At 32.6% G+C, this 23,900-nt stretch overlaps 4 protein-coding genes and 1 long non-coding RNA gene across 12 annotated transcripts; 3 read left to right on the top strand and 2 right to left on the bottom strand.

The window, feature by feature from the left end:
- The first annotated feature begins 163 nt into the window (after nucleotides 1-163).
- LOC136997717 (uncharacterized) lies at nucleotides 164-2,995 on the top strand. Its single transcript, XM_067348802.1, has 7 exons — nucleotides 164-361; nucleotides 459-718; nucleotides 835-997; nucleotides 1,076-1,270; nucleotides 1,349-1,411; nucleotides 1,485-1,712; nucleotides 1,981-2,995. Exons 2-7 carry the CDS (start codon nucleotides 463-465, stop codon nucleotides 2,303-2,305), a joined length of 1,230 nt encoding a protein of 409 aa, XP_067204903.1. The 5' UTR covers nucleotides 164-361; nucleotides 459-462; the 3' UTR covers nucleotides 2,306-2,995.
- Nucleotides 2,888-5,431, bottom strand: LOC136997716 (uncharacterized). Of its 2 annotated transcripts, none has more exons than XM_067348800.1 (4): nucleotides 5,030-5,431; nucleotides 4,385-4,754; nucleotides 3,646-4,215; nucleotides 2,888-3,529 (listed from the first exon to the last, which is right to left on the bottom strand). In XM_067348800.1, exons 2-4 carry the CDS (start codon nucleotides 4,699-4,701, stop codon nucleotides 3,100-3,102), a joined length of 1,317 nt encoding a protein of 438 aa, XP_067204901.1. In that variant the 5' UTR covers nucleotides 4,702-4,754; nucleotides 5,030-5,431; the 3' UTR covers nucleotides 2,888-3,099. The 2 variants fall into 2 exon arrangements, with proteins under 2 accessions (XP_067204901.1, XP_067204900.1); XM_067348799.1 differs by having other exon boundaries at nucleotides 4,385-4,726; nucleotides 5,030-5,430.
- A 96-nt stretch (nucleotides 5,432-5,527) lies between these two features.
- Nucleotides 5,528-11,635, top strand: eEF1delta (elongation factor 1-delta). 7 transcript variants are annotated; one of them, XM_012369540.2, is made up of 10 exons: nucleotides 5,541-5,677; nucleotides 5,842-5,953; nucleotides 6,396-6,547; nucleotides 7,425-7,874; nucleotides 9,066-9,158; nucleotides 9,624-9,717; nucleotides 10,147-10,376; nucleotides 10,747-10,816; nucleotides 10,891-11,016; nucleotides 11,093-11,635. In XM_012369540.2, exons 3-10 carry the CDS (start codon nucleotides 6,440-6,442, stop codon nucleotides 11,245-11,247), a joined length of 1,326 nt encoding a protein of 441 aa, XP_012224963.1. In that variant the 5' UTR covers nucleotides 5,541-5,677; nucleotides 5,842-5,953; nucleotides 6,396-6,439; the 3' UTR covers nucleotides 11,248-11,635. The 7 variants fall into 7 exon arrangements, with proteins under 7 accessions (XP_067204895.1, XP_012224963.1, XP_067204894.1 ...); XM_067348793.1 differs by having other exon boundaries at nucleotides 7,410-7,874; XM_067348795.1 differs by having other exon boundaries at nucleotides 5,584-5,686; nucleotides 7,410-7,874.
- Nucleotides 11,636-11,797: 162 nt separating this feature from the next.
- Nucleotides 11,798-23,777, bottom strand: LOC105673720 (collagen alpha-1(II) chain-like). The gene is made up of 28 exons (XM_012369549.2): nucleotides 21,652-23,777; nucleotides 20,434-20,484; nucleotides 20,222-20,320; nucleotides 19,962-19,999; nucleotides 19,807-19,875; nucleotides 19,611-19,724; nucleotides 19,287-19,431; nucleotides 19,047-19,171; nucleotides 18,638-18,844; nucleotides 18,442-18,540; nucleotides 18,184-18,292; nucleotides 17,918-18,105; nucleotides 17,626-17,842; nucleotides 17,129-17,217; nucleotides 16,894-17,055; nucleotides 16,542-16,703; nucleotides 16,236-16,433; nucleotides 15,760-15,904; nucleotides 15,383-15,643; nucleotides 15,110-15,243; nucleotides 14,557-14,826; nucleotides 14,180-14,395; nucleotides 14,000-14,089; nucleotides 13,478-13,859; nucleotides 13,027-13,242; nucleotides 12,648-12,820; nucleotides 12,323-12,544; nucleotides 11,798-12,118 (listed from the first exon to the last, which is right to left on the bottom strand). Exons 1-28 carry the CDS (start codon nucleotides 21,848-21,850, stop codon nucleotides 11,972-11,974), a joined length of 4,527 nt encoding a protein of 1,508 aa, XP_012224972.1. The 5' UTR covers nucleotides 21,851-23,777; the 3' UTR covers nucleotides 11,798-11,971.
- Nucleotides 14,693-18,058, top strand: LOC136997720 (uncharacterized). Its single transcript, XR_010888342.1, has 3 exons — nucleotides 14,693-14,819; nucleotides 16,918-17,834; nucleotides 17,920-18,058. It is a non-coding gene; the product is annotated as an uncharacterized lncRNA (long non-coding RNA).
- Nucleotides 23,778-23,900: the final 123 nt, after the last annotated feature.

The raw sequence follows: 23,900 nt of genomic DNA, 5'->3' as shown, positions 1-23,900 counted from the left end.
TTTCCTTATGCTTATGCATTACGCATTATGTAAAAGGCCAGAGCACAGACTTTTACATAACGCATAAGGCATAACGCATAAGGAAATCAACCAATCAGAGCCCTTCATTTCATCCCCACTTCTCTCCCTTGCGGATCTTGCATAGTGCATAAAGCATAATGCATAAGAGGTTGAAAAATCCGTAAGGATGAATTCTTATGTTATGTACAACAGAAACTGCGTTAATAAACTGCTTTGTGTAATTGTTCCTAACCTATTCTTGATAACGTATTGATGTATTGATGACAAATCAATGTCAAAAAGCTATTAATAAAAATAAAATTATATAGTTTACTTTACGTTAAACAGCAGATAAAAAAAGGTAATATATTGTGCAAAGTCTTTAATTTAATAAATATATATTTAATAAAACTATTAACACATTATACACAATTAATATCAATATTTTATATTAACAGAAAAATGGATCACAATTCATATTATTATGATTCTCAATATATACATGATGAAAATGAGAATCAAAGTTATAATAATTTTGAAAATGAGGATGAAAATATCAGTGACATCGAAAATCACAATGAAAAAGATGGAGATGCTTTACTCATCTCTTTAGTGCGTGACTATCCTTATTTATATAATAAAGAATTAACTGATTTTAAGGATTGTATTAAAAAGCAAAATGCCTGGATAGAAATAGGAATTATTATGAACATGAAAGGTATGTAATATTTTTATTTCTTCTTATTTCTTTATCAGTTATTTTCAAATAATATGTGTAAATTTATAAAGTAAATTTGTGTTATAAATATATTAATTTTGTGTAATTTATTTTAGCGGACGAATGTCAATCAAGATGGACACGACTAAGAGAGAGATACACACGAGAGAAAAAATTAAAACAAGAAGAAACGACTACTGGGAGCGGAGCTTCAAAAAGAAGGAGTTTTGAATTTTTCGAAACTATGCAATTTTTGGAACCCTTTATTAAGAGAAGAAGGTAACATTCTTTTTGTGTATGTTTTGCTTAGAAATTTTTATATAATGTAAATTTCTTATACTATTTTTTTTTTTTTAGAACAATGACTAATGTGCCTATCAAAACCGCATCTGCGTCGACAAAATCAAGATGGACACGACTAAGAGAGAGATACACACGAGAGAAAAAATTAAAACAAGAAGAAACGACTACTGGGAGCGGAGCTTCAAAAAGAAGGAGTTTTGAATTTTTCGAAACTATGCAATTTTTGGAACCCTTTATTAAGAGAAGAAGGTAACATTCTTTTTGTGTATGTTTTGCTTAGAAATTTTTATATAATGTAAATTTCTTATACTATTTTTTTTCTTTTAGAACAATGACTAATGTGCCTATCAAAACCGCATCTGCGTCGACAAAATGTGTCAATCTTCAAAAGTATGTGAGATACTAATATTTATTTAAAAACTTCTTGGGCATATCAATAATGAGTTTTCAATTTTTGTTATAGAAATTTTAGTTCATGTGTACGTAGCGGAAAAGAAAACTTCTCTTTACCAATCTCATCTACTTTACTTCAACAGTCTTCAAGAGATAACAAGACAACAATAGTTTCAGAACAGAAACTATTTAAAGTAGGCTCAAATAGTGGGAAACAAAACACATCTGCAAATGCAGCTATTTTTGTTGAGCAATCTTTAATAGATGATAGAGAGGTGATGACAGAGAGAGATGCAAAGTAAGTATTTTCACAAACTTTCATTTAGGTTTCAAGGTTTTTTTAGTTTAAAAATTATATTGTTACAAAATTTGTATAATTTAATGTATATATTTGTTAAATATTTTTTCTGTACAACAAAAGTAAAATTAATGTTAATAATAAAAATAGTAAAGATACTTTTTACTTAATTAAGTAAGACTTCTCTTTACTATTAATATTATTTGACTATATGATACAACATACACACACAGTAATAATATATTTAAAATGCTTTATATTTTTTTAGTGACTTAACTTCGGATTTCTGTGGCAATGTATCTGATACTTCTTCTACATCATTAAATTCCACTGATATAAGAGAAAAGAGTTTAATTAGACAAGGAATAAAATTTAAAAAAAAGTCACAGCCGGATACTCTACAAAATACAATTTCTAAAGTTTCTTCTCTAATAGAGAACAGATTCCATTCAACAACTTCATCATTTTTAAAGCAAGAAATAGAAGAAGATGTGGCTTTTTGTCAACTAATATTATCTTCATTAAAAAGAATGCCTGAAAATAAAAGTAAAGAAAAAAAGAAAGAAATATTCCGCATTATATATGATATCTAATAATAATCAAAATTCTTAAGTGTGACTCAAAAGTGTCACAATTCCGATGTGCAATTTACTGACAGTATATTTTTCTTTGTACAAACATTAAAAAACAAAAAACAATTTCAGTTTTGTTAATATTTTATCTTTTTAACATTTTAATTTTTGTTAACATTTAAAACATTTAATATTTTAAGTTTTATTAACATTGTAAACATGTTTTGTTTAAATATTTGTTTTTTTGCAAAATTATTAATAAGAGAAATAAACTTAACTGTATAAAGAAAAAAGAAAATTGCACTTTAAGTTTTGTTAACATTCTAAACATTTATTTTAATATTTTAAGTTTTAGTAACATTGTAAACATGTTTTGTTTAAATATTTGTTTTTTTGCAAAATTATTAATAAGAGAAATAAACTTAACTGTATAAAGAAAAAAGAAAATTGCACTTTAAGTTTTGTTAACATTCTAAACATTTATTTTAATATTTTAAGTTTTAGTAACATTGTAAACATGTTTTGTTTAAATATTTAAGTTTTGTTGCAAAGTATTAACCAGAGTACTAAACTAAAGAAATAAAAGAGAAAAGAAGACTGTAATGAGATAGAACAATATATTTATTATATTACATTTTTTATATATGTATAATAATATTGTAATTTTGTTGTTATATAATCTAAAGTATAAAATAAACTATTTCTACTAATTTTTTATTTCCTTTTTAATTTGTTGTCTTATAAAACAAATTGTCACATATATGTATTATTTATATCACATATAATGTATTATCACATATAATGTTTTATTTATATTAAAATATTTCATAGATCATCATAATATGCAGTCCTCTTTTAACATAGTCATACTGCCATAAAACTTCACCAGGTTGTGTCACGAAATAATCAGCCAATTTGTCTCTCTGCTTATATGCAATTGTAGTTGCATGATGCATCGAAGTAGGTGGAATGTCTCTAAATGCTTTTCCAACATCTCGCCGCCACTCTCCAAGAATGATATTGCCTGCTGCATCTTCCGAATCTATAAAATTTGGAGGGCAATACACTCTATTCTCTACTTGTGCAAGGTCTTCCTCAAATTTTATAAAATTATGCAAACATATTGTTGACATAACGACCGTGTCCACATATTTAGGATGCATATGAATTGGCTTTCGATAAATTCTCCACCTTGATGATAAAATTCCAAAGGTATTTTCGACAGTGCGTCTTGCTCTAGACAATCTAAAATTAATAAAATACATAAGAGAGAGATTAAAATAGATAGAAGTAATACACATGTTATTATTACATTATATATAATTATTATTATATTACAAGTATATAAAAAAATTACTAACCTGTAATTAAATATTTTCTTTTTTTCATTAAGTAATTTTCCAGAGTAAGGTCTCATTAGATTAGTACTAATTGGGAAACCACTGTCACCAAGAAAAACATATGGTAATTTAATGTTGCTTCCAGGAAGATTTATTAAATTTTTAGGAATATTTAATGTTCCTTCTTGTAGTGCTGAATAAATATCAGAAGACGTAAAAATGCCACCATCGCTATTGCCACCGTATGAGCCAACATCGACTAATGTAAACATGTATCTATAATCACATGCAGCCATCAACACAATACTATATGTCTTTTTATAATTGTAGAATAAACTCCCAGAATTGGGTGGCGCTTGTATTTCTATGTGTTTTCCATCGAAGGATCCAACGCAATTAGGAAAATTCCAATTTTCCAAGTAACCAGCGCTAATAGTTTTCCATTCTTCTTTGGTAGGCAAACGGAGATATATAGGTTGCAATATTTTTACTATAACTGAACATGTTTCGTGGATAATCTTCTGCACAGTTGATTCTCCACATCTAAAAGCCAGTGCAATGGACAGTATTTGATCACCAGTTGCTAAATATCTGCAAAAAAAAATGATTGATATATATGAATCTGCAAAAAAAATGATTGATATATATGAATAGAACAAAATACTATACACACACATTTGTAAAATAATTATATTACACATGTTTGCATTTTTTTTTCATTTAACAAAACACAAAATAAAAAAAATTAATAACTAAGTACCTTAAAGTTATGATCAACCGTTGCTCTGGATTAAAAGCTCGTTTGCTCACTTTGATCAAAAAAGGTTTTGTCATCTGTAGTAGTTGATAAAAAGTTTCTTTCCTCATTCTCACATATCGAAAAAAGATATCAGCATCATTATTTTTTAATTCATAAAAAAGATGCTCATAATCCCCAAATATAGGACGTGCAATATTGATAGGTCTAACCCACCACCTCCGATTTGACCACCTTTTTCTTCGTTTTTTTTCTCGTAACAAGGCCAATAAACATAATTCCAACACAGACAAAATGAGAAATTCATCATCCTCCATCATCTATACTTTGCTGTTCTGTGCTATTCTGTCCAATTATATATAGAAATTCAACACTTAAAAATATATAAATATATTGGTAACAAGAAATTATTCTTATATTCTTAATATATCATATTATTTTTACATCTACGTATAACAAACTATTAGTATTTGTTTAATTTGTATTAAAAATTGTAAATGCCAACTTATATGCATGAATTAAATAAACTAAAAAAATTAACTAACATTTTACTTTAAAAAATCCAGACATGTAATTTACACAAAAAATCTTTAATTAAATTAGATAAATATATATATTTAATAGAATAAAATTCTAAAAAATATTTACCTCCACATATGTAGTATTATATTTTTGAAATCCAAGAGTCTCCTTTCCAATTTCTGTTTAAGTACAGTGTTTCTTCCTATATAGAAACCTTCTTCAAACAATACTTTTGTTTCTAACGTATTCTGCTTTCATATATTTACACCACGTGTTAAGCACTTCAGAAAATTACTGTTATGTGTTATATTGCAATTAGATGATATAAAAGCAATTAACTTTTCGATGAACTGTCTTTTATTTGTAATTCGTCTTATGATTTAGCTAAGCAATATTATATCCGCACGTTTAAGACAGATTAACGAAACGCAAATAAAATAAATTGCAAGGTTAGTTAAAACGTGTGAAAGATCATTGGCCGATGCGTGGCGCTCGCAGCAACTCACGCGTTTATGCATAAAGTTTGTGCGTTGCTGTGAGTTATGTTATGCGTTATGTCTTATGCATTACGCATTATGTAAAAGCTTGTGCTCTCGGCTTAAAGCTTGTGCTCTCGGCTTAAGAATCTATCTAATCGAGAACATCGAAGAATCGATTCTTAATATCGAAATAAGAAATAAATATCGAATGTTGATCAATTGATCGAATAGACTTCACTCTACTTCGTTCTCTTCCAAGGTTGGATACTCCTTTTCACTCGGCACATTTTCTACGGTGCGTACGGTAAATTTGGTTAATAGATAAATATTGCAATTAACACTTTCAAGCGTAACTCGAGATATATCTAAGAATACTTAATATAGATTTATTTTGACTTTGCTTCGAGCTGACTAACTTCATACTGTCTGATAACTGCTAGTAAAAATATAAATTTACAGCATAGAAACTTGTCGATCAATACGGAAACATAGTGAATGATCTGTATAAGATATTGTACATCAAATCACTTGGTTGCTTAAATTTCGAGAGACAACCAAACCATCTAGTGTGGTCAGTAACTCAAATAGGTTATATGTGCGATGTATATATATTATAGTGAAATTATTTATTTTAATAATTCTCCGAAAACTTTTGCTATTTCACAGAATAACGAGTGATATTTATAAATGTAAAAAAAATTAAATGTTTTTTTTAAATATAATTTTATCATTTGTGTTTTTTTATATATTTTATTATAGACATAACATCATTGTAGACATTATTATATTATACTTGAGAGATAATTTTATATTTTTATCCACATTAAACACATTCATATATGATATATATGAATGTGTTTTACTAATTTAGAATGTTATGTTTAAATTAATACTATTTGAATATTCTTAATCTCAAACTAATTCTTGAATGCAGTTTGAAAAGAGTATATGTATCTTGAAAAATATTTGCATACAAACTGTGTTTTCTTATACTTTTTGCAATCTTTTTGCAGAAATTTATAACACTTTTGCGTTGTAAAAATAAAGCTCTGAAAAGATGGCAACTGCTACAGTAGCAACTGCTGCATTGGCTAAAGAAAAGATATGGTTTGATAAACCATCCTATGACAAAGCAGAACGGCAATATTTTGAAAAAATGGCCAAAGTAAGTAAATTTAACTATTATTACAATCATTCATCGCTCGTTTAAATGAAAAGAATCATTGGCAAGGATAATAGGATAAAATACAAATGTTTAATCACATATGTATATCATTTAGTTAATTATTTATTTTCAGTAATTTAATAAATTTTAAGTAACTAAAGTTTTATATATATATATATATATATATATATATATATATATATATATATATACATACATACTTTGAAATTACATGCATTGCATTTATAATTCACCAAATAAATTTATTTTCAAATTTACAAGTTTTAATTTATTTCATTCACAACTACTATTCTTCTTTTAATTTTGCATTGTATTTGCATCATATTTGCGTTACTCTCTATTCTAATCTAATTTACTAATCTCTCTAACACACGGGAATATCTGGTGATAATAAAATTATCTTTGCTGTTTAATCATTTTCATAAGGTGTTGGGAAAAATTCTATACAATAAGAAGTGTTTGATCTCTTTTCGAATCAATATCTATAAATTTATCTACATTTTTTTAAGATAGTAACATAAATTATTAGTAGGTATTTGATATTGTAAGTGTGCGTCACATTTATTTCATATTTTTTTATCAATATGCTGTAAGCATTATATACATTAAATTATATATATACATAATATATATAATCTAATGTATATATCTAATATATATAATCTAATGTTTACATGTCAAGATACCTGAACACTACACATGATTACACAAACATTACATTTAATTACCAATCATACGCGTTTAGCAAAAAAAATTTTTATATATTGCCCAAGAGAAACAACATTTTTTTGCTTGTGAAAGACACTACTTTACATGTGCATAGCTTGAAATATGTTTCAAGGTGGTGTCTTGTAAGATTGCAGGAGGTTGCACATTTAAATCTAATTCTATAATTGACAAGTGCCAAGATCTAGTCAATATTAATACCCTGAAGTCTAAAGCTGAAAAGTCTAAAGACAACAAACTAGCTCTTGAGTCAAATGAATCAAATGTTAAACATTTCAAATGCCAAGAAAAGAATGAGAAAAACAATAAAGAAGCCACGGGTGTATGCAACGTACAAAATAAAGAAAAAATAAAAAATAAAACAAACGAAAAATCTGATAGCTTGAAAGATAACGCAAAGGAAACAAAGAATGTTCCGAATGAGAAATCTAAAAAGTATAACGCGAAAGAAGCTAAAGAGAAAAAGAACAAAGAAGATACGAGAAACAAAAACAGGGGAAATAAAGGAAACGATATTAAGGGTAATAAAGAAACTGTAAAGCCATTCGCGAGAAACAAAGAACAATTATCGTCTGATCAGGTACAGCATTTAATGCAATATGTGGATATTTGTTCAATGTATATCAATACAATGTAGACTTGCATTCTTATATATATAAGACTTTACATTAATTCTATTTCTCAACGTATTCATAAAAATATATATTTATTACATTTTTCACTCAAAAGAATGGCATTTTTTTCCTTTGTTTTATTTCATATTTTTATTTTGCATTGAGAATCTTTGCTATGATTATATGCATATTTTTTAATATTATGAATGTAATATATATGCATGTATCATCACCAGTGGCGTAATTTTAATTTTTTGGTTCTTGAGTAAAATAAAAAAAGGGCTCTTTTGTTTGCAAAATTAAAAGAGAATTAATATTTGAATTTAGTAGCTAAAAAGCACTTGTCGCTAAATATAAGTTAAAAATTTTATTTTTATTTAAACATTTGCTTTTGCTTTTTAATGTTGCAACCTTACCTATGTACCTCTACCTTTTAGACGCCGTTTAATAGTGGCGAAGCTATTAATCATTATTAATAAAATGTGTATCGAAATATCTACCACAAGCAATTTTCTGCTTTTTTTTCTTGATAATATTTAGTGATTTTGTGAAAATTTACTTGCATGTTTTTATTAAACTAATAGTTTAATAATTGTTTTTTGCGTTTATTTATGTAAGAGATATGCTCATAAAATTGTACGTATTTTATTTGACCTATTGTATATATGTAATGTATATTTGCAATCCTTAGATTTTTGTAACACGGTGCCGCATTTTTAAAATAGAAACTATAGCATTGTCTTTTTCCTTAACACTTCTACCATAATACGCACAATGTCTATCTCCACATGAGTTTAGCAAGTTTTTCGTATTCAAGATTGTGTATGTGAAGCTGGCGTATTATTTCGTGACAATTCATTAATTATATTGAGAGTTTTGGCTTTATTTTTAATATAGTTCTTATATTATATACTAAATTATTGTCCAATTAATTAAAATTTTTATCTTTTTCGTGAAAATGTGCGCGTGCACAAACGCGCGATTTGATTCTTTGATAATGTACACAGTATTTTACTTGAAAACAATTAAAGATGACAACAAAAATCTTTTTCAACGAAAGTTCTATTACTGTTATTAATGCAAAATCTCAGTGGAGATATGACATATGGTTGTTTTGAGTAATCCATCTATCATGTGCTTAATCTCGGTGGATGCAGGGACAGTCTACGTGCCCAATCTTGCCTGCTGTTGGAAGTTTGGCCAATGAAGTCGCCAAGGCACGGCAGCATATTAAACAATCTTTACAGTGTGTGAGTACTGCACTCCCTTTGCTTTTCACATTTTACTTAATGTAATTTACACATCTGCTTACTAATTTTATTGTTTCATATTTCTATAAACTCATCATTTCTTGCATGATCCTTCATTGCTTCTTAAACATTTTGCAATATAACATCAATATATATTATGTGACTTATAATGAAGAGTTTCATGTTCCTAGAATAATTATGACAAATAAATACATATTCCGCTTTCCATAAAAATATCTGTCATCGATTATAATAACTCTATATTTTGTTAAATGATATAATTTTGGTGAAGAAATCTAAATAGCCAATCAAAAATATTTGTTCAATACTTTTTATTTATTTTTTTCATGAGACATTACATTCCGATTAATTATATTATCAATATATCGCAATGTATTGCACTTGATACATAGTTTCAAGAATACTTTTATATATCAATATTACTGACTTGTATATTTTTTTCAGATGGATGATATCGCAGTACTTGCTCATATCGCAAATCAAGATGTTACACCTCGTGTCGTTAAACTTGAAAAAGAAAATCAAGATCTACGGTTCAGTACGTATATATTATTATACAGTTATCATTATTATACTATTCCAATTTTATTTATAGAAATATTTTCAAAAGATGAGAAGGGGAGGGTACCCATGTATTTAGAAAAGAGATGAGAGAGGGCAGATGAAAGATAGCTAGGTTTTAATTAAAGAATGAAGTGAGAGAGGATAGATATTAGGAGGAGAGAAAATGTGGAAGTGCTAGATCTCGTAATGTTCTAAAAAATAATAAAAACGAATATTATTAATAAATAATAATTAATAATAATTCCAAAGCAGAAATGTTAGTTTGAACATTAAAATACATATATAGCATATATAACATAAAACACACAATTATATTACATTTTATTGGAAATAGTATCTTTATAGTAATAAAGTATAACTAAGATGTATTATGTATTAAGACTTTAAACATTTTTCTGCATAGTTGTTCAAGAATTGAAGAGTTCTGTTGAAAAATTGGTGCAACGTACCAAAAATCTTGAAATATTGGAGCAACGAGTAGAAAGTCTCGAAAGTCGCATGCCTTACATAGCAATTTGTCCCGCAAAACCCGAGGAACCATTGCAAGGATCAGAACAAGACAAACATCAAACGCATAGCAAAGAGAAAGATGATGACGATGAAGATGTTGATCTGTTTGGTTCAGATTCAGAGGTAAGTAAATAAAAATAGCGCGTAAGCAATTTTTTGATTGATCTCCTTATTTAATATATATAAACGCGAATGTATTTTAACAGTTTAATTTATCATGATGCTTACGCAAGTAACTGCACACTATACACATAATATTTTTAAATTAACACGAATGCTAGGATATGTGAATTCTTATGTAAACTTGTATAACGTTTATTTATTAGTTGGTATACACCAGATATTCCCATAATACTGATTCATCTCATATTAGTGTTTTTTTTTTTCAAACATTCATATACATTTAACACACATGTCCTTTGTGAATTATTAATCCGTCCATTTTAATAATTATCACTTTTGATGAAAATTCTTGCTGTATTTGATTCGGTAGGGAGAGGATGTAGAAGCTGCCAAGATTAGGGAAGAGCGGCTCGCCGCATATCAAGCCAAGAAGTCCAAAAGTACGCAACATAAGTTAAAGAATCTCCAAAATATATGCAAATTGTATTATTATTAACTGGTTTATATTTTACAGAACCAACTTTGATAGCTAAATCGAATATCATCCTCGACGTGAAGCCCTGGGATGACGAAACAGACATGAAAGAAATGGAAAACACAGTACGGAAGATCGAGACTGATGGCCTCCTTTGGGGAGCATGTAAGTTTCCACGATATCTCTCGGTATGTAAAATCACGTTCAAAATACTAGAAGTCTAAAGTTTATTTCTTTATAGCTAAACTCGTGCCGCTTGCCTTTGGAATTCACAAGCTACAAATTTCATGCGTCGTAGAAGACGATAAAGTATCAATAGATTGGTTAACAGAACAGATCCAAGGGTTCGAGGATTATGTGCAAAGTGTCGACATTGCGGCTTTTAACAAAGTGTAAAGAAATTAAACAAGCCAACTTATATAAAATGCATAGCGACATAGTTGAGGATAAACTAGATTTGTGTGCCATTTTTGCATTCCATTAGCAGGATATATGACAAAAAATAATCAATATGGATATCCCATTTCCCTCCACCCTCTCCGTTTTATTGAATCAAAAAATATTTTCAGACAATTTGATATAATTACAATCTAAAAGTCATTGTCTGAAAACATGTCAAGTAATATAACAAATTTAGATAAGTAAATCAAGAAAATTCATCGTTAATCTTAATAACATTTTAAATGCCGAAATCAATACTCTTATTTATGTATATTTTTGATCACATTGCTGTTAACTGAAAAAATATGTCGTAAAGAAATTAAATTATCTAATTATTACTTTATTTTCTCGTATTATTCACAAATGCAATATTCAGCCGATATCAAATTTGCAAATATATATCTAGCTACTAACTTTTCTAATCGTATGTAGCATAAGTTAGAATATCGATTATAATTGGGCTTGTTAAAAAGTTTAGTTTGATTTTTCAATGAAATTCATTCATTTTATTAATAAACACATAGTTTTGCATTAAACAATCAAAGCAACTAAATCATTTTCATCAATTTTTGAACCGAACATCAATTGAAGATTATCGTTAAAACGATCAAAGATAAAAAATTTGCATTTTTTTACATAAAATAGACTACTATCGATTAAGTAACGCGATTAATTTACATTATTGATAACAAGCTGCGCTTATTTCAATAGAAAAACTCTGTTCAGGTTTCCCAATATCTCGTAAAGCCACATCTAAGATGGGAAGTCTTACTGGTTTGTCCGTCTCGTATGAGACGACAGTTTTGCTCCAGTGGTCTTTGTGAAACTGTAAATTAATAAATATACAAATTAATTAGAGAATAATACGTTTAAAAATTATTTTATCTTCTTTGTTCGTTTCCCGAGTAGAAGTAGTATGTTCGAGATAAACATGTTTTTTTCAAATTTATAAAGTAAAATTTATTATAAAAATATTCGAACCAATATCTCAAAAATGAAAATGGCTAAAATAGATGAAAGACTGACTTACCTTGCACTCGTCCATTATCACATCGTATCTAAGACGTTGATTGCCCCGCGGTGTTAATTCGATATCGTTCCAAGCCAGAAGCTTCAAGCCTCTTCTAAATGTTTTCCGTTCGTGATCGAAATAAGCCACACTGTTTTTGCAATGATACGTGATGTTCTGTTGCGCGTGTTTTGAGAGCAGTTGCAAGAAACTGATTTGATTGCTGTCCGCCTTATATGTGATCTAAGTACAACATTAAACCCATTTTTCATTATTTATTTAGAAATATATTTTGCATGTCTTTTATTACGATAAGTAATAACCGAAATTAAGATATATGTCGAACCTTTATGCCGCTGTCCATCTCGCTCAACCAAGTTTCCTGTTGATCAGTGATGTGAGTAATCTCTGATGAACGCGAAGGATTCGGTAAAATGCAAGTTGCACGTTTTTCAGCATCGCAATGCACCAAGATTGCATCACGAACATCACCCTCATTAGGATCAATCCAATATTCACCTATCGATTGTATGTAAATTTATATTTTAAATATTGTAGTCTATATCTTATACACAATGATTCTGTCACGAAATTATTTGAACGATTTTATTTAAATTCCAAGTGTACCATTATCGATTATATTCAATCTTTGACAATGACATTTGCAAAAAGTTTGACAGTTCCGACACAAACTCTGTGTGTGTTTAGTGACTCTGCAAACTCACCCGATAATTTATTTGGGTAGGCAACGAATAAATCTCGACAAGTTTTGGCCGGTGAGTTCTTTTCACCGTCTGGCTTCACCAATTTTTCGTACGATGACTTTAGATTTTCGTACACTTTCAATAGCAATTCTCTTCGTTCCTGTTCAGTAATCTCTTTACTAAATATTCTCGGTGGTTCATCGCCGAGTGGGTCTGGTCCTTTAGTTTGGCCTTGTCCTATACGTTGCACGTATGGCGAATATATATAAGATAATTTTCGTACAATTAATACTGATATTTTTAATATATCTTAAAAGACATCAGAATAACATCCAAATAAAAATCCAAATACGTTTGGATAACACGTAGTGATTTTCGGAATCGAAAAGTTTTTTCAACATTTGTAATAAGAATCGATTAAACTGCGCAACATTAGATCATATTTGCACATATACTACAATTAATTAATTACCCATAAGTGCCGCCAAAGACGCGGCATCGTAAGCAAAACCCACATCTCCTGGAGGACCGGGTGGTCCAGGAGGCCCTGGAAGACCTGGTGGTCCGTGACGACCTTCTTCTCCAGACGGACCTCTTGGTCCAGGATTTCCCGCAAGTCCGATAGGTCCTGGATTACCTTCTCGTCCAGGATTACCTCTAATACCAGGCTCTCCGTTTTTACCGGGAGGTCCTGGCAGACCAGGCGTACCCTTTTCGCCGGGTAAGCCGGGAGATCCGGGCAATCCTTGCAAACCGTTGAAACCTCGATGTCCCTTGATTCCCTTCTGTCCCTCTTCTCCGCGATCACCTTTCGCACCTTCGACACCTGGCGGACCAGATTTTCCTCGCGGTCCCTAAAGATGTAATACGTACAGAATTAAATTTATATACAATTTCACAAAAATTTTGTGTTTTTCTTAATATTAATTATACAAAAAATTAATGTAATTTCAAATCGTTTGATATTCAAAAACAAAATAAATTGCCGATTTACCTGCGGACCTTCCACGCCTTGCGGTCCTGTTTCTCCTTTCGGGCCGCGTTCGCCAGCAGGTCCGGCAACTCCCGTGGGTCCAGGTGGTCCCTTTCGAAAAAAAGAAAACGGATAAATTATTGCTAATATTATTTTCAACGTTATTATATTCGTGGAAAGAGAATAGAGAGTACAACGCACTGCTAATCCAGGCGATCCAGACGGACCTGTTGCTCCGGGAACTCCAGGTGGTCCCTTGTCACCCGGTCGGCCTCCTATTCCCGGTAAACCTGCTTTTCCAGTTGGCCCTTCCGGTCCAGTTTCTCCTACGGGACCAGGATGTCCAGGTGGGCCTACTAATCCAGGAGGTCCAGGTGGACCTTCCGCTCCCGGTTTCCCGGTTTGTCCTGTTTCACCCTGTAATAGCGATAAATTATTTTGGTTTATTAATTATTTTACATAGAGTGTAAAAAGTTTCTAACAATTATATAATATAATTAAGTAAAATAGAATACAATAAGAGATATAAGTAATGAACCAAGATGATGAATGGAATTATTTCGATATAATATATTTACAGGTGCTCCGCGTAATCCTCTATTTCCTATGGGACCAGGAGAACCGAGTAAGCCTGGTAAACCTCTCTCGCCAGGCTGACCTTGAGGTCCTTGAGAACCGGCCGGTCCTTCAGGACCTGGAGAGCCATTTTCGCCTTTAACTCCGTCTATCCCAGGCGGACCAGGATTACCGATTGAACCTGGATTTCCTGGACGCCCAGCGTCACCTGTGCTGCCTTTGTCACCGGGCAATCCTGGAGCACCGGATAATCCTATATTCCCCGGTGAGCCCTGCGATATTTTTAATTATTTATTACAATTTTATTCGCAAGCATTAATTATTCAAAATTTGAAAATACAAAGGCTCAAACAATCAAATTAGATACGATAGGGAGCGTGAAGAGCCAAAACGTCGTGCGATAGAATTTGTATTACGTGTAAGCTGTTTTTATAACACAATACAAATTCTATCGCACGGAAATCAAGCGTTTTGGCTCTTTACGCTTCCTATCGTATCTAATTCGATTAATTATTCACATTTGCTCATTAAAATTGACGGACATTAACAACTCACCGCTGGACCAACAGGTCCTGCGATACCAGGTGGTCCCATTAAACCGGGTTCACCTCGTACACCCGTTTCGCCTCTAATACCCTTAGCACCGCTAAGTCCAATAGGTCCGGGTGGTCCAGATTCGCCAGGACTGCCTGCCAATGAGATTCATAAAACTTGTATAAAATAACGCAAATTTATTCATATATGATATTTATCGTGTAAAAGCGCGATAATTGAAATAATCGTGTCAATTTATTAGTTACAAATACAGAAGAATTATTTCTTCATTACCAGGTAGTCCCGGATTTCCTTGTTCTCCTTTTAAACCTGCGTATCCGCGATCACCTTTCACACCCGGAAGTCCGATTAACCCTTGCTGCCCGGGAAAACCTTGTAAGCCCTGTAATCCTGGAGGACCTCTTTCTCCTGGGGAGCCAGAGGCTCCGGGCTCGCCAATAGGACCAGGCGAACCCGGGTCACCACGTTCTGCCGGTTCACCAGGCGGGCCGGGAGGTCCAATTTCTCCCGGCGCACCACGTTCTCCGACGTGTCCTTGTGAATAATTTTTATTAGTATAAAATTGTTAACGATAGTTGGATTGACATTAATATTTTGCAAACTAATTTTAATATTAGATTTTTACGTATAAAGGACATAAGAGATGTTACCTGGTGGGCCTTCAGGGCCAATCGGTCCAAGCGCCCCTCTTTCTCCTTTTTCTCCAGGATCTCCGGGTAATCCTCTTGTGCCAGGAAGACCTAATAATCCCGGTGTACCGAAATTTCCTTTTTCTCCCTTGGATCCTGGTAAGCCCTGAGAAAGAAAACATCATTTAAAGCGACACATTAGAGCGATACATTAGTTATTAAAATTTTGCACATGTTATAAGTAATCGTATGAAGTATTTAGAACCGAATGAAATCTAGCCGATAATTATAAATATCAAGTATTTTAAATAAATGTTTGCAAATTAAAGAGTTTTTGTTCAGATTATCTTAAATTCATATTTAAAAAATAAAAATACGTGTTACAAAATTTTTCATAATTTGTGAAAAATAAATGATTCGATTATAAACTTACATACATATACATATTTCTAATTTTGAAGGCTACAAATCGTGGAACATAAATTATAACAACTTACAATGAGACCATCAGCGCCTTGTGCTCCGGTTTCTCCTCTTAGACCTGTAGCTCCCGCTGGTCCTGTGGGTCCTCTTTCTCCCGGAAATCCTCTCTCACCTCTATTGCCGACTAGTCCCGGTGGGCCGGGCGGTCCTTGTATTCCCGGTTCTCCATCCTTTCCTGGAATGCCCGGATTACCGGCGGCACCTGGAAGACCCTGTGCAAAAATGTACGTTTTATTTTCACAATAAGCCATATCACTATAGTTATTATATTATAGTTTGTATCGTGAGAATGCACAAACAAATATTTTTACGTTACGTACTTGAAAACCTGTGGGCCCGACAGTTCCGGGAGGACCTCGCGCACCTTCGCTTCCCGCAGGTCCTGGTGGACCTTGTGCTCCCGAAGGTCCTTCTTTACCAATGTCCCCCCTTGGACCGGGCGGACCCGAACTGCCTGGTTCACCGTCTTTCCCAGGTTCTCCCTAACGCAATATCAAATTCAAAAGTTATAAAATTAAAATATAATGTTAATGTATGTTAGTGTGTATCCATACATATTAATATTTTTAATACACTTGCAATACTTGTGTACAGTAAAATTTCACATTTACATAGAAAAATACGAAGTATTTCGTAAAAATAAAAATTATTAAGTATGTAATGATAAATTACGGCATATCCTCTCTCTCCTGGTAGTCCTAATGGACCTGGTAGACCTTGCGGTCCAGGCAGACCCTGCTCTCCGGACTTGCCATCTGCACCTGGAATTCCACGTTCGCCAGGATTTCCTGACTTTCCAGGTGCTCCGGGTCTACCCATCAAACCACGAGCACCCTGGAAATTTCAACAGATTTATATAATGTACGATACGTCTAAGGAGATATGATATTGACATATTTCTACAAACCTGTAATCCTGGCGGCCCAGGTCGTCCAGGATCTCCAGTAACACCTTTCGGACCAACAGCTCCCGGAGCGCCGCGATCACCGGATGGTCCTAATTGTTTATAATTGTGATTATATTTATAATTACTACATGTATTGTATGCATATAATGGAAAAAAAAGAAGAATACTGTGACTCAAACAAAATTGTTCGAAAAATGTGATTATTAAAAATATTTCACTATCAAAAATTTATAAATAATAGCTTACCATTTAATTTGTTACAAATCTATATTGCATCATTATAAATTGAAATTTTATCTCTTAACTGTAATCTTGTAAATCTAATCTTATATTTTATATTATTAAAAAAATTAAGTTTTTAATTGTTAGATTTTTTTTAAGGTGAGTAATATAAGATTGAATATTGAAATAATTAAATGCAAAATATTTGTAGCAATAATAATTTTACATATGTTAATATTTTAGTATTTAACAATGCGCTAATCTTGTAATAATACCCTGAAGCCCAACGGGTCCATCCGGTCCAGGAAGACCTCGCGCTCCTGGTGCACCGCGTTCTCCAGGCGGACCTGCGGCGCCGATTGATCCACGCATTCCTCTCTTACCTCTTTTGCCTTCGTTTCCAGGAGGTCCCGGAACTCCACGAGGACCAGGCATTCCTGGATCGCCCTTCACCCCGGCATCGCCTTTAAAACCTCTTTCACCGGCAAGTCCCTGCCAGAATTGACGTTAAGATTTTACACAATCTCAAAAATATTTCTTACGGTTTTCTATATTAATTATGCATACAGGTGCGCCTTTGGCTCCAGGAAGACCAGAATTGCCCGGTGTCCCGGGTTGACCTCGAACACCTGGAAATCCAGGTACACCGGCTGGTCCTATCGCTCCGGTAGTTCCTTTCTCGCCGGAAGCTCCGTCTTTGCCTTGAGGACCCTGCGGACCTGTTTCACCAGGCTGTCCTGGACGACCACTTTCGCCTTTGTTCGAAAATACTCATTAGAAATTAGAACATCTTATCGTATATATCTCACAAATAAATGATAAAATTATCTCACCTCGTGGGCCTTGCAAACCTTGACTTCCCGGTGATCCTTGCGCTCCTTGATCACCTTTAGAACCAGGGCTGCCTGGAAAACCTGGTGGACCCGGCTTACCCGCGGCACCCTACAAATGATATTAATATTATGTTTACAAATAGTAAATTGTATAAATGATATACGTTTCCAAACTTGTGACAGTTTGTAAAGATTTTTTAAGTGTTTCAATCTCTATATCTGGAACTTATGTATAGTTTGAATAATCAATTTACTCACCGATTGCCCAGGCGGTCCAGGAATTCCATCGACACCTCTCAATCCAGGAGGACCTGATGGTCCTTCTCTACCTCTCTCACCACGTGGTCCTGCTGGACCCTGCGTCAAAATTTGTGCCAACAATAATCATATTTGTGCAGCAAAATGTTTTACAATCTCTGTTTCTTTAACAACAATTTTTAGATTATTCACATACCATCGGTCCTATCGGCCCCATTGGTCCAGGTGCTCCTACAGATCCTTTTTCACCAGAAGCTCCTTGCTCACCTTTTGCTCCGTCTAGACCCGGAAAACCACGATGACCTTTTATTCCAGGAAATCCAGGCAATCCTGGAAGACCGCGTTGTCCCACAGGACCAGGTGGTCCCGGCGATCCTGTCTCGCCGTCTTCTCCACTGATACCCTATTGTTAAAAACGTGTATAAAAAAGTTTAAATTAAATCCAGTTTAAATTATTATTACAAACACATACGTAATTTATCAAGTTAAATAAAGAAAAAGTAGTATATTGACTCTAGAAAAATAATTTTATCTGTATTATCTATATTTTTCCACGGCTGATCACTATTATTTCCTTACGTCGAAAGCTATTATTATAATCTTACATCTTTTCCGGGCAGTCCTGCTAAACCTCTAGGACCTGGCTCACCAGAGGGACCTGGAGACCCCGGTTCACCTGGTTCACCGCGTATACCTTGAAAACCTTGAGGACCAGAAGCTCCGGGTGGACCTAAAACAGTTCAATTTAATTGTATTTTTCGATCAAATTCATTGAAACAATTTTTGTTTGGATAAAATCGTAAATCATTATTTGATAAAATTATTATAAAACAATTATCGTATACCTGGTGAACCTCGTGGACCTACTGGTCCTACTTGTGCTTGAATGTAAGAAAATGCGTCTGGTCCATACAACGATGCAGCTGCGCCCGTGGGACCTTTATCTTGGTTCGCTTGAGACAGAGCTAATTGTCGATAGTATAAAGATACCTGTTGAATTTTTTATCGATATTTGTAATTATATTGATAAATTATTGGGTATTAATATAAACTAACAATAAGTATTATAATATGATCTACAGAACATATCGAAATTGTTAATGAAATTATTACATGCGTAAAGAAAGTAATAAAAATAATTTTTAATTATAAAAGAGAAAATTTCTTACGTCAGGTATAGGACCTGGAGGCCCAGGAGGCCCCGGAATTCCAGGACTCCCTGGTTGTCCAGGAAATCCCACATCGCCCTGACGTCCAGCATCTCCAGGTCGACCAGGTTCACCCTTACATGTAAATGTTTCTTCGTTGTAAATTTTGCCAAACATTTTCCCGAAGAATTATGTATATTTTTAGCTTGTCACTTACTCGTGGACCAGGTATAGCCACTGAACTGTACACATTACTTTCACCCGGTAAGATTTCCGTAGGTAAAATCTAATAAGAAAAATTGGCAATCATTGTTTCTAGTAAAATTCAATATTTTAAAAAATTATTCTAATTATTGGTTGTTTTGTACTTACTAAATCCTGTTCGGATGTAGGATTAGTTTGCTCCAAACCTGCAAATTAAATAAATCCTAAATTAAAACATAAAAAATATTTTAACTATCTGTACCTCTTGCTTCCTTTTCAAAAGCGTAATTTTTTAACGAACGTTTTATCTACGTCATTTTTATATAATGTGAAGCGATTAATCCAAAGAATATATTTTGTATAGTATAGAAAATAATATTATATATATACGTAATAATAAGAAATATTTAGATTTATTTATCCCGTACCATGACTGGAAACTCGAGTTGTCACGAGAACTGGTAAATCTGTAGGTGTTTCTGGTTTATGCGAGGACGCTGTACTTTCTATTGTCGATTCGGACCATCCTGTATATAGTAATTACACGATAAAATTTAATTATTGTCTTTATAATATAATTTTTATTATATTAAAATAACATGAAACTTTTTTTTCTTTCTCCCATAAATCGTATGCTTACCCGAAAATCGTGTGCTTGATGGTATCACAGGCGGTGGTAGCGTTGTAGTCTCTAAATAAATAATATCGTATTACATATAAAAAAAAATAAAAAATTGTTTATTGTTAAGGAGCATGGTGTAAAGAATCGACCGCGGTTGTTAGTGTGCGGAAGAAATAAATTTCTTAAATTCGATAAAGAATTATTGGTTTACATAAGGCTAACGTATAAAGATCTCACCAGATCACGGAGATTCAATATGCATAAGTGATATATAATAATCTCTTTACCGAGATATTACCGAGATATTAATAAGAAGTAAAGGAAGGATGAGCAAGAAAAAATATCAAATGCCATGTTACGCCGTATTCTTTATATATAATTTGCAAAATCTTAGAGAACCTGTACTTGTTTCGATTAAAAAAAAATTATTATTAATGCCAATTTATTGCAACGATAAATATGCAAATGTAATCTATACACTTGCAATATGTTTTAGGGTATTTAGTATTCGTGAGGAAGTAGAACCGGAAACTGCTTTTAATTGTATTAAATTGCATTCATTGTTAATAGGTTAATTAAATGTTACAAATTGCATTGATCTGATTAGAACAAGCAGTTGATTGCTTTACGTGGCAATAGATGGTCTTAATGAGATTGATTTCCGCCACGAAACTTCCGGTGTTTCGAGACGACTCTCGCGAATGATTTGTTCTCCATTTACAACTAAACTTTCTCAGATTTTCTATAGTTTTTGTAAAACTACATTGCTGTTATAACGACTGAATGAAATAATAATTTTACATGCACATGCACAAAAAGTTAGACAAGTACATCATAAAATTTACAAAGATTAGATTTTGCAGCGTCGTAATATTCGACCTCTTAATAACGTGATATAAGGAATTGAGCAAGTAGCAAGTAGTGTAACAATTTTTGGAATAATGTTTTATGAGAGAAAGTCAAAAGGCGAAGAGACTTCTTTAAAGATTTGACTCCTTAAATGTTCCTTCACTTTTGAACTTGCATCGTATTACATTAATCATCGCTTTTCTGTGTATATAAATAACTTTGTATGTATAAAACGTGATAATTATGATTAATGGTTAATGGTTTATTAATAATTAATAAAAAAATAGAAGAAATATAAAATTGAAAGTTTAAGGTAAACTCTTTTGTTTGTAAGGTACTTTTGTCGCGCGATCAAATTTCTTATCGTACTAATTCACTCAAACTCACCGTTCTTCTCCTCGTAGTCGTAATAATAATCATAATCGTAATCGGTGCCAGGTTGGTGAGCTTGCTGGTCTGCCTGTTCCAGTTTGGACCGTTGTTTTCTCAACCGATTTTTCACGGCGTTCACCTGATTCAGTAGCGATAATAGCAACAGCTGGACCACGAGAAATCTCGTGACCAGCTTTACGGTCCGCCGTCTCATCGAGAGAAATCTCTTTTGCTTTCCGTAAGGGATGGAATGGCGGTACTCGCTAGAGAATGGAGAAAATGCAAATCCTAGGCCCGACTCGCCTCCATCGGGAGGCTGAGGGCGACTAGACTCGTAACAACCGACGTATCATCTATTTAGCAGATGCTCTGCATGATGTAGGGGAGGTCATCATCCTCTGTTTTACGAAGCGATATTCCCGTCGCCTTATTCTCTGACCACCCCCTCTTCTTCATTCTCTTTCTTTGGTAACTAGGCTGAGCTTTTTTCTAACTATAACTAAAAAGAGAAAAGTCTTTCGTTGTTTAGTACGATTGTACTGGCGATAGGTACTGTTAAAAAAATTACCCGCTAAATATATCTTTACAGTCCTCACTAAATATCGTTGTGCCGATTTCATGATGATACAACATGTCAGTATTGGCAGCGTAGAATCATTATTCCGCGTATTGTTAGAAGCGGTACAATGGAGGTCATCACCTCGCGTTAAGGGTTGCACGCAACATGTATCACTTTAAATTTTACGCTCAATGTCTTAAATAAACGCCAATTTTCTATGTTATTGGCGGATATGATGAAGTCTTGAGTTTGAATTTAAATATGTGATATACATTTTGACTTTCTTCCAATAGATAATTGTTGTAAACTGCGATAATTGCGATTCTAGTTCTGCAATTTACATCATTTAATACTAAAGAGATGCAATTCCATAAAACCAAATGTTTTTAAATTAAAAGAAAACCATTTGATTTAAAAATAAATTTTTTTTCTACAAAAACTGAAATATATTAATTTATAGTATATTATTTATTCTCTTTTCTTCTAATTTGAACGCTTGAACTATTCAGCTGTTTTATTTTAGCCGTTTCACACGCATCCTTGCGCTGGATATGTATCTGATTCGTTGAAATGCAAGTTGCAGCGACCTACTTTGCGATGAGCGTTGCGCCTCATTTTTATCAGTTAGCGCCAGAAGCTTCGGGCTCGATACCGAGACGCGGCGGTTTCCACTTAATAAGTTTATTAAACGACAATCATCATTTTGGCCGCATTCCCCAACCGCGTCTTACTTTACAATGTGTTAACTGCAATAGACTGCATTGACCTGCACCTCCTTCGCTCGTTACTAGCAACTATAAATCAGAGTTGCTACTATGTTTAATGCAAACAACTGCAATTGGGACAAAGCAATCGGCACAATTTCGTCTTAGAATTTACACTGACATCCAATCGGACATAATCGACATATAGCAAAAAAAAGTTTTATTAATAAGAACATGTAACAATTTCACGACGGTAAAATAAAATTGACAATATTTTATCGTTATCAATATCATTAAAAATAAAAAATAAAAAAGATGCCAATTTTTTCATTTTGATATTCGGCTAGATAGAATATTTACCCAATAAAATGGAAAATATTTTATTCTCGGTACATTCTGCGTCAGTTTGAAATAAAAATTAAAATATAATTTGTGGTAGGATAGCATACCTTATCAATTTATAAGAGTAGTAACTCTTGTAAGTACATTGGAATGAAAAATCAGTAACTTCTCCATATAAATATTGCAATGTTATCGTGATGACTTTTATATCATCCAGTTTCAAGTGAGATTAAATAAAATGAATAGTTTTCAATATTTGTTTTATCTAATGAAGCATTGCCTTCGTCCATAATAAAAAATGCTGACTTATAACTAAAAATAAAAATGCATTACAATAATTATTAATTATTATCCTTGATAACACTCATTTGTGGAAACCAGCAATTTCAAGATAGAGCGTTCATCAAAAGTGAAAACACAGTGAAGCGCAATGACCGTTATGTGATTGACAATGTTAGACAGATTAATAGAGTTAGAATAATCATTATAAATAGAACTTGATATTTTTGAAATATCAATATGACCAAAAACTACTACAGCGCAGTGATGCCAAAAGCGGAACGCAGCTAATAATAGGCATAATCCAGATATAACCAAAATATAATTATGGTGCCAGTATTGAAATAGTGACTATAATTATAATTACATAATAAAACAAT

Source organism: Linepithema humile, chromosome 2 (assembly GCF_040581485.1).
Source record: "Linepithema humile isolate Giens D197 chromosome 2, Lhum_UNIL_v1.0, whole genome shotgun sequence".
Taxonomy (NCBI): Eukaryota; Metazoa; Arthropoda; class Insecta; order Hymenoptera; family Formicidae; genus Linepithema; species Linepithema humile.
Note: the sequence above shows the minus strand (reverse complement) of the source record. Positions and strands in the feature narration are given on the sequence as shown.

What these genes read in the sequence shown, in the direction of transcription:
- LOC136997717 (XM_067348802.1), top strand. Translation starts at nt 463, where the DNA reads ATGGATCACAATTCATATTATTATGATTCTCAATATATACATGATGAA. An exon ending in AAATGTGTCAATCTTCAAAA is followed by an intron (nt 1,412 to 1,484) that starts GTATGTGAGATA and finishes TTTTTGTTATAG; the next exon opens with AAATTTTAGTTCATGTGTAC. An exon ending in ATGACAGAGAGAGATGCAAA is followed by an intron (nt 1,713 to 1,980) that starts GTAAGTATTTTC and finishes ATATTTTTTTAG; the next exon opens with TGACTTAACTTCGGATTTCT.
- LOC136997716 (XM_067348800.1), bottom strand. Translation starts at nt 4,701, where the DNA reads ATGATGGAGGATGATGAATTTCTCATTTTGTCTGTGTTGGAATTATGT. An exon ending in CGGTTGATCATAACTTTAAG is followed by an intron (nt 4,216 to 4,384) that starts GTACTTAGTTAT and finishes TTTTTTTTGCAG; the next exon opens with ATATTTAGCAACTGGTGATC. An exon ending in AAGAAAATATTTAATTACAG is followed by an intron (nt 3,530 to 3,645) that starts GTTAGTAATTTT and finishes TATTAATTTTAG; the next exon opens with ATTGTCTAGAGCAAGACGCA.
- eEF1delta (XM_067348794.1), top strand. Translation starts at nt 6,440, where the DNA reads ATGGCAACTGCTACAGTAGCAACTGCTGCATTGGCTAAAGAAAAGATA. An exon ending in ATTTTGAAAAAATGGCCAAA is followed by an intron (nt 6,548 to 7,409) that starts GTAAGTAAATTT and finishes ATATGTTTCAAG; the next exon opens with GTGGTGTCTTGTAAGATTGC. An exon ending in AACAATTATCGTCTGATCAG is followed by an intron (nt 7,875 to 9,065) that starts GTACAGCATTTA and finishes CGGTGGATGCAG; the next exon opens with GGACAGTCTACGTGCCCAAT.
- LOC105673720 (XM_012369549.2), bottom strand. Translation starts at nt 21,850, where the DNA reads ATGAGACGGCGGACCGTAAAGCTGGTCACGAGATTTCTCGTGGTCCAG. An exon ending in CTGGGCCGCCAGGATTACAG is followed by an intron (nt 17,056 to 17,128) that starts GTTTGTAGAAAT and finishes TGAAATTTCCAG; the next exon opens with GGTGCTCGTGGTTTGATGGG. An exon ending in AAGGCGTGGAAGGTCCGCAG is followed by an intron (nt 13,860 to 13,999) that starts GTAAATCGGCAA and finishes TTACATCTTTAG; the next exon opens with GGACCGCGAGGAAAATCTGG.